Source organism: Octodon degus, unplaced genomic scaffold (assembly GCF_000260255.1).
Source record: "Octodon degus isolate 3935 unplaced genomic scaffold, OctDeg1.0 scaffold00165, whole genome shotgun sequence".
Taxonomy (NCBI): Eukaryota; Metazoa; Chordata; class Mammalia; order Rodentia; family Octodontidae; genus Octodon; species Octodon degus.
Window position 1 is genome coordinate 6,035,776 of NW_004524741.1, and position 8,889 is coordinate 6,044,664.

The following is an 8,889-nucleotide window of genomic DNA, read 5'->3' on the forward strand; positions in this document are numbered from 1 at the left end:
CATCTGATCCTACGTCAGCAAAGGGAACACAAACTCATGATCATGGCAGGGTTCCTCAACTTGTGGTATGTGTCATGGCTTTTTCCCTCACTTCATCTTACTTATTTTGAAAAACAGGAGAATCTTAGTCTTGAAATTAAGGCAAGATGAATTTTTACACTAATTTTTCTACTTTCTATAAACCAAGGCGGGTTATTTAAGCTGTATATAGATCATTTTCTTATCCACAGAATGATAGTTCTATGTCTAAATAGTAAGAAAAATACAGGTTCCAATATTCAGTGATTACATAGAACTCATGCATGTTGCCCTAAACTGTATCTTTCTGCCTAGAACAGAGATAGACTATAGTTCTCCACTTCCCTAGCAGTGAGATATTTCCAAATAGAGTTGCACTGGATGTTAGGGCCTCGCATGTGACTTCTTTTTGATGGAAACACAAGTTAGTTCAAAGAAATTATCAACAATTAAAATTAGAAGCTTGGGGCTGGGGAGATGGCTTAGTGGAATAAGCACTTCCCTGGCAAGTGCACGGGCCTGAGTTCAATTCCCGTTCTGCAAAAAAAAAAAAAAAAAAAAAATAGAAGCTATCTTCATAGTTCAGATTTTGGTTGTTTTTTAATGAGGATCTGACCACATTGAACTTAGATTAAAAGTGATCTTTTAAGAGGGATTCTGGCTCTTGTTGGGAGGCCAAGTTTCATTAGTTTATTCCTCTTAGTTCTATTCTCTTAGAACCCCTCACCAGTTTCAGAACTTAGCCTTGTGATCTTTGACTGTAACAGGCTCAGTAGTGGGAGTGTACTGCCAAGCCACATTTTTGTGGCATAGAACACACATCCTCAGTGTCGTAGGACACAGAGGACTTCCATCTGAGAGTCGTTATCTCTGACTGCAACACTTGACTTCCATGTCAGCCTTCTGCATGCCTGCTTCTTAAACCCACAACATTTGAAGCCTCAGATTCAAAACTTGGTTTGTGTACACCAGCCATCACATATCGTAGCTTTCTCAAAGGCTGGCTAAAGGAGGTAGCTCAATGATACATATAGAGGAATGGCAAGATTAAAGGTTGTAGTATTTTGGTGTAAACTTTTTAGCCACCACAAAGATGCTCCATCCAGATAACAGATTAAAATAAGGGCCCATTAATGAACTACTTTGTGTCTCATTTTCTCCATATATAAAATGAGGATGATAGGAATATCTAGCTAGTATATAATTGTAAAGGTTTAAATTACCTGCTATTGGGAAATTGCCAAGAATAGTGTTTGTCACAGAGGAAGAACTAACATGTATTGTCAATTAGCAGCAATATCTTAGCAGTTTTGTGAATGGGTTTTCATGTTAATTCATTAGTACCTTGTACCTTATACTTCCTACTCACATGCATTAGGTAATGCAAATATGCCAAAGGAATAAAAATAATGTAAAACCCTATTACCATGCGTAGACTCTAGGAAGTGCCCAACAAGAACAAGTAGATACTGTGAACTGGGTGATCAAAAGAAAAAAAAGAGTTTTGAAAATCCTTCACTGAAATGAGTAGTTAGACTTAGAAAAAAGAACATATACTTGACCAATTGTACACAGAGTATGAGAAAAAGAATGAAAATGATTGTTGTATCTGTCTCAGTTACTCTTCTCTCATTGCTGGGACAAATAACTGATGCCCAAAATGAAGGGAGGAAAGGTTTCTTTAGCTCGCAGTTACTGGAGGCTTCAGTCCATACTCAATTGGCTCCAAGGCAGAGTGGCACAGGGCCGAAAGCATCCATTCATGGTGGCAGAAAAGAGCAAGAGCGAAATGGAGGAGTAACAGCAACAATGGCAACAGGCAACAATAGCAACAGAGAGAGACAGTCTGTCTCTTTGGTACTACATTCAGGCTCTCTGCCCCAGGCTGGGGAAGTACACACACCCATAATCCCAGCAATACTAAGACCCATAATACCAGTGTTAGATCACCTATAATCCCAGTGGATCACGAGTTAATCACAAACTCTAGATGTCCCCACCCCTTGACTGCATGAGGCTTTGGGGGGACAACTAGACACAAACCGTAACAATATCATATCCACACATTTGGCTTAATTCAATTAAAATAAATTAAATAAAAACAGATTTCTAAAGTATATAACCACTTGTGTAAAGTATCAGTATGGTATTTTATTTTAGGAATTTTGGCCAAAAAAGAATAAAAGCCATTATGAATAGTTTCACATGTGTTAGTATTTACACTGGCAATAAAATAATAAAAGTCTTCTCTCAAAGATTTTTATATTCATTACTGTAAGACAAGTATTGGCTAAGATGTTTGTCAATGTTCATTTCAAAGTATGACTATTTTTGTAATTATTGAAATAAACTGTCAAAATGTAAGTTTGTTTATTTATTTATTTATTTGGCAGAACCAGAGCTTGAACTCAGAACCTTGCTCTTGCCAGGCAAGCGCTTATTCTATTGAGCCATCTCCCCAGCCCCAAAATGTAAGCTTAGCATTTTACCAGTTGACTAACATTGTATGGCAGTTGTCAATTGAAAATTGAACGAGGAAGATTTTCTAGAAACAAACATCATTCATTCTCTGATATTTAAGGACAGTTTGCGGTGTGTCCATAGATCTTGCATATTGGCAGTTTTGATATTTGCAATGGATCAAAGTTTGGCTTCCTATGAGTCACTTGGAGGAAATTGAAAACAGAGGAATCCACCCAGGCTACACCTTTGGAGTTTATGACTCATGAGGGAAAGCCTCAAATCTTTACTTATCAAAACTATCTCAGATTGTCTTTGTGAACTTCTGCATTTGGGAAATGTTGATCCTTTTACCTGAGTTCTTTATTCTATCTCTCAAACAGTGCTTGACGTTTTCGTAAATAATTGCAGAGATTTAGAGAAATATATTATCAGTAATGTTTATATAAATATTTCTGAATCATTCTGGACTTTCCAATTGTGTGTTGTATTAGGAAATAGCTTTCATCAATTGCAAAACTAAATGTATTAAGGCTTAGTTTTAAAAATTGCTATAGCATTAATTGAATATGCTGTGCTAAAATTCTTTATTTTTAAATAAAGTACTTGTATTTATAAATAAAGTACTAGTTCTTTGTTTCTTTTTTTTTTAAAGCTGGAGTTCTTGCACTGCCGTATCAGCTCACAATACATTTATAAAGCAGTATCCTAAAATATTCCTGCACAAAAAGACCAGATTGCCTAAAATTTTGAAAGAAGTGCCAAAAAGGTAATAATTTTTTTCTTCCAACAGCTAAATTGGCATATGTGTGTACAACTATTTGTGTGTGAGTTAGTATTGTACAGTGTACCCTCGGGCCTAAAAGTAGAAGTAATAACAGTTAAGTGTTTAGTCAGTTAGCAGTATGCGTAGAATTTTCCCATAGAAATTATTAGAGTGTTAGTTGGTGGAGGATGCAAGAAGACATATTTTGTGTCAGTGAATGAACAGCAGTCACAAGCCAATCAACTTCGCATTTGCGAAGTTCATTTTCCCAGGATTCTTCTTCTAGATGGACCTATATTTTCTGTATGCTTAAAGGCAATGAGTAATACAACCAAGTGTTGCAGAAAGTGTAACTGCCTTGTCAGGGAAGAGTGAGGATGGATCGTCAGATCACAGGGTAATGCTGCTGCTCTAAAATTATTCTCTGCTCCAGTGGAACTTATATAAGAACAATATCAGACAAGGCTGGGGAGATGGCTCAGTGGAATAAGCGCTTCCCTGGCAAGTGCAAGGGCCTGAGTTCAATCCCCAGTTCTGCCAAAAATAAATAAATAAATAAATAAATAAATAAATAAATAAGAACAATATCAGACAAAAGAAAGCATCCTACATCCTTAGGAAAAAAAATCTCTGTAATGTTTACCTGCATATCTTATATGGGTATACAAATCCCCACTCCATATTACTTTAGGAGAAATGATCTATATTCACTTCCATTGCCCCACTGCCCCACCCTCTAATTGTACCCTGTATAATTTCTGTTATATCCATGAGATTCTATTTCACTTGGCACTATTCTACTTTTGTATATCTGATTCTTAGCAGATGGCCTGACACATAATTGAGACTAATAAATGTGTGTTACCACATGGGAAAGCTATTTACTGACTCTGTAAAAGGATTAAAATGTCTTAATTTATTTATATCAATACTATAAATATAAAAACTCAAACCAAATTACTATAACAAACACATTTGCAGGATTTGGAAGCTATCAGCATGGAAGACATCAACTTGTTTCATTGCACTAAACCTTTCTTTTATTTATAGCTGTAGGGCAGTATTATGTAGGATTTATCAAGCTAGTTAACTGGGAAAAGTCTCTGGGAGATGGACTTCCATTACCTTTTCAAGAACAATTCCTTAAATTAACAATAAAAAAAAAAAACCCCTTGTGAAAAACAGAGATTCAAATAGGACATTTTTCAAGACCTTAATTACCTAGATCAAAGTGTTTCCCTAGACAGTCAGGCCACCTGGAACATTCGCACAGTATTTATACTGAGATTTATCCAATTTGCATTACTCTATGGGAATATCTAATGCAAATATTTTCTATTATTTAATTTAAAGTATATTCAATTTTTGTTCAGAACATGTTTAGAAAGAGATTCATAGTACAAGATGCAGATAGAAAGAGAACTATAAATTAAGCTCCGTCTGTGGAGTAAGGGACAAAGAGTGTTTATGGTACCTGAAATGTTTACCTTGTTCTGCTTTCTTTGTTGAGCTATAGGCACTGGCTTGTTCCCTCAGATAGGACATTTTTGCAAGGACCACATAGAGATATATTAGTGGCTCTTCACAACCTTGGTAAATAGAATATCATCTTCATATTTAAAAAAGTGAAACTTGAGATCCAAAATTTATGTAAACAGGAAAATCATGGTCTAAGGGCAAAAGTAAAGGGCAGTGTACAAAATATGCAATAGCTAAGTAAATGCAAAATATAATTGACTTGTTTGCTGAAATTTTCAGAAAAACCAATCAAATTAGCTCAGGAAACAAGGGAATCTTAGGAATCACATTTCTGAAATTCTTGAAAGTTAAGATAGCTTCAGGCCTAACTGATGAAATTAAACTAAGCTTCCTTGCTGTGTTTGTCTCATCTTTGCCTGGCTGGTTCTGTCTTTGCACTCCACCTGGTGGATGTGGACAGACAGAATTCACCTGCCTGTCCAGGTTCAGGTGAGGGGTGGGGTGACCTTTTGAAATACCCCTGGCAGAAGCTCATTGAAATCTCTTGTTGACTTGAATCCTACTTCTGCATTGTCACTGTGCATTGAATTGCCAGTCATTAGGAAAACCATTAATGCTGTTAAAAACTTAAGAGAGAAAGATTCATAGAAGAAAATCATTGTTTTCATAACTGGAAAATGATAAATGGATGCACAAACCTCAATAATTTTTTTTTCAAGCCGTGACCATTTAATTCAGATCACAAAACTTGAGATGCACACCTAACGTACAACCTTATGTTATCTAACTGCAAGTAAAGTTTCTATTCAGGGCATCAGAGCAACTAAGTTGGAATTATCTAAATAAACTTCTAATGCCTTTCTTAAAGTATTATAAATAGACTCCATTGGAATAAACATAAACATTACTGTTTTAGGACTAATGATAACTGATGAGGTGCAATAGCTTCAGCAGATTTCCTAACCCTAGACCCCTAAATTGAGTTTGCACTGACTTTAAATATTGGTGGCTTTTCAGGAATGAGAGATCTGTGTTGCCGAGTACCTTCTCTCTAAGGCAAAGACTTATGTTTACTTTTTCAAAAGGTTCAATCTCACTAACATTTAAGCCCTTAGTAGACCCCTAATAAAAGACCTATTTGTTGAACTAGGCCATTTTAATGTTTTTACAATTTAATAAATACTTATCTTGATGTAGGTAGTCATGAGAGTTGTTCAGCAGTATTCAAGTTATGGCTTTTCTGATTGGTCTGTAGCCTTCAATAAGTGTAAGAAGTTATTGCATGAAACATCTGTCAAACTAGTAAGACTGTATTAATGCATCTATCATTTTTAGAATTGTTGGTTACCTGGGCATATGTACCCCAGATAACTTGCCTCCTTGTGTCACAAGGCCCAACTTGCTCATGTTCACCTCAATCTTTACCAATTCTTTGGTAATAACACCCAAAGTTATATACAGCGGTGATGATGGATTCCTTTTCATACCAAGTATTGGCAGGCAAAAGGTGGCTTTCAGTTCAGGATGTGTTACATGGGCCTTCTAAAAATGTAAGTCCATTAACCTAACGGATCTTTCATATTTAGGTGATTTTCTTGAAAAGCCATCTCCAACAAAGCAGACTTTAGTAACCACTCTCTTCCATACCTTCTTTTTTCTCTTTCCAGTTCGAATACCTTTTAATACTATCGTTTTTCCTTGGGTACAAACTTTGGGCAGAGGAACTTCCCATTTTCCTGCCATTTCTTTATGTTTTTGTATAATCGTGTTGGACAGTACTTTTGCATGAGACCGTCTTTCTCTGTCCAGCAGGTGGGCAGCTCCTGCTTTTTTTGAAGTCTTTTCATCATTCTTTTGTTTAGTGTTTCTCTTTTCATGCATCTTAACAGTCTTCTTCATTTGTATTTTCTTCATATGGCACTGTTTGTGGTAGAGCTTAGGCTTCAGGTCATTTTTTTTTTTCCTTTCTTTGAACATTAATGAGCCTCTCAATTTTCCTTCTTTCTTTTTCTCATGGTAATCCAAGCAGTACCCAGAGTTTAAGGTATAATTTGACATATTCATTTTGTGACATGATGACAGCTGCAGAGCTGCCATACGTGGCCTTAGTTGTTCAAAGAAAAGTTGTAACTTTGGGGTGTCCTAGATGTACGAGCTGCCTCTGCACACCTAGAAAAAGAAAGCAAGAATTTCTTGAAGAGGGCTGGCCAGATAGTTCAGTGGACTAAAGCCCTGTACTAAAACACATTTAAAAAAAATAAAATAATTTCTTGAAGACACACAGGCCTAAAGAAAGTTAAACAAAAATTTAAAATTAAGAATGGGGAATACATAGAGGAATTCAAAAAAAATTGAAATCGTGGGGTCTGGGAAGATAGCTCAGCAGTCTAAGTGCCTGCCTAGCAAGCAGAAGGTCCTGGGTTCAGTCCTTGATACTGCATGTTGTATGGGCCTGGCTCTGAGCCTAAGACAGGAGAATTGCTATGAGCCTGAACTATGTGATAAGACCTTGTATCCAATAAATAAAGAAAAAGAAATTTGAAATTATATATACAATGAGAAATTGTACAAAAACAGTTCTGACTATAGTGAGATGGAATATATTAATATCAGAATTAGAAACAAAAAATCTAATTATGTAGAAGTAAAATAATATCAATAACACCCCCTAAATATTCCCTAAACAATTACTACTTTAAAGAAAAAATTAAAATTGCATAGTTTTTCAGTATAAATCCAAAGCTAAGGCAACAAAAGCAAAAGTAGACTAATGAGGTTGCAAAAAAAAAAAAAAAAAAAAAAAAGCTAAAGCAAAAAATCAAAATGAGAAGCCTTTTGCAAAGCCTGGGTGGGGTGGGGGGGAGTCAAGAGAATAAAGAAACAACTAATACATTAGCAGAAAAGTATTTTCAAGCCATATATTTGATGCAATAAAGAATTCTCAGCAGCAAGTAAACACTTGGATTAAAAATAGGCAGAACAAATGAATAGACAATCCTCAAAAGAAGATACACAAAGATACAAAATTTTCTATAATTTAGTATTTCTCTCGTGACAACAGCAAAATTATACTTTTGCCTGTAAATGTGTGATAATCTGGTGATAAAATACAAAATAGCAATTTACATTTGTTAAACTAGGTAATTAGGTACTCTAAAGTACCAATAAATGCACTTTAAGCAGAGCTAAAATAAAGTACAGAAAGACAATTTCCTCTTAAGCTTAGCTTGCAAGGCTATCTATCTATCATCTATCTATCTATCTATCTATCTATCTATCTATCTATCTAGCTAGCTAGCTAGCTAGCTATCTATCCAGATGGTGAAAATAGAGCTCAGGTAAATCAGAGAATCTTTTAAGAGAATAAAATACATGGAGAAGTGTGCATATTAGGAGATTCTGAATGCCTGCATTACTAAACTTATTCAATAACTTTCTTCTTATTGTCCTATTCAAACACTGCATAATTAATTTAATACAAATATTATGTGAAGACTATGCTAGCAGGTAAGGCAAATAGCAGGCTGTGGAGAGCTGGTAAGAGGCCTGATGCCAGAGCCTTTGGTAAATATTGAAAGGACACAGTCATATGCAGAGAGGGAAAAAATACTTCACAGAAGCCTTACGTCCATTTGGAGCACTGAGGAAAATGAAGGAAAGTTCTCGTTTAGACCTCAGCAAGCAATAACTGAAGGAAAACTTAAAAAGAAGACAGAGCTAGTTTAAGAAGCTATCACCATCTGAAATTTAGTTTATTCATGGAGCTATTAGAAGGAAGGAATAGATTGGTAGGAAGCCAAAGGGAGAAGTAGCTGCCCTGTTTTAAAAGGGGGTCTTTTTAACTTTTCATACCTTGTGGTTATACTTTTCTGCTGGATGGTTAGGATCAAGTTAAAGCAAGACCTATGTAACTAAAAGTGTAACTTTTGCTAAAGCTCTGTTAATATGCTGAGCTATAAAAGGCTCAAGTCAACAACTTCTGACTATTCTCAGTTGTGCTGATAATACACTACTATTATATGGACTATTGGACTATATTGGGTTATTCTGCTGAATTCAAAAACCTGAAATCTTTGGTCTGGCATCAAGTATGAAAACATCCTTTAAAGACTTCTCCAACTACAGCTTCTCTAACTGTAGTGGATCATCCATCTCTGACAAACACC

General features: G+C 35.6%; 1 protein-coding gene across 1 annotated transcript in view; it reads left to right on the plus strand.

Moving 5' to 3' along the window:
* Cnbd1 (cyclic nucleotide binding domain containing 1) overlaps nt 1–8,889 on the plus strand; it is a gene marked incomplete at its 3' end in the record, with an annotated part of 439,441 nt that overhangs the window by 53,726 nt on the left and 376,826 nt on the right. The window contains exon 3 of the mRNA XM_004643105.1: nt 3,134–3,247. Coding sequence (XP_004643162.1) covers nt 3,134–3,247 — 114 coding nt within the window. The remainder of the gene's footprint in view (nt 1–3,133; nt 3,248–8,889) is intronic.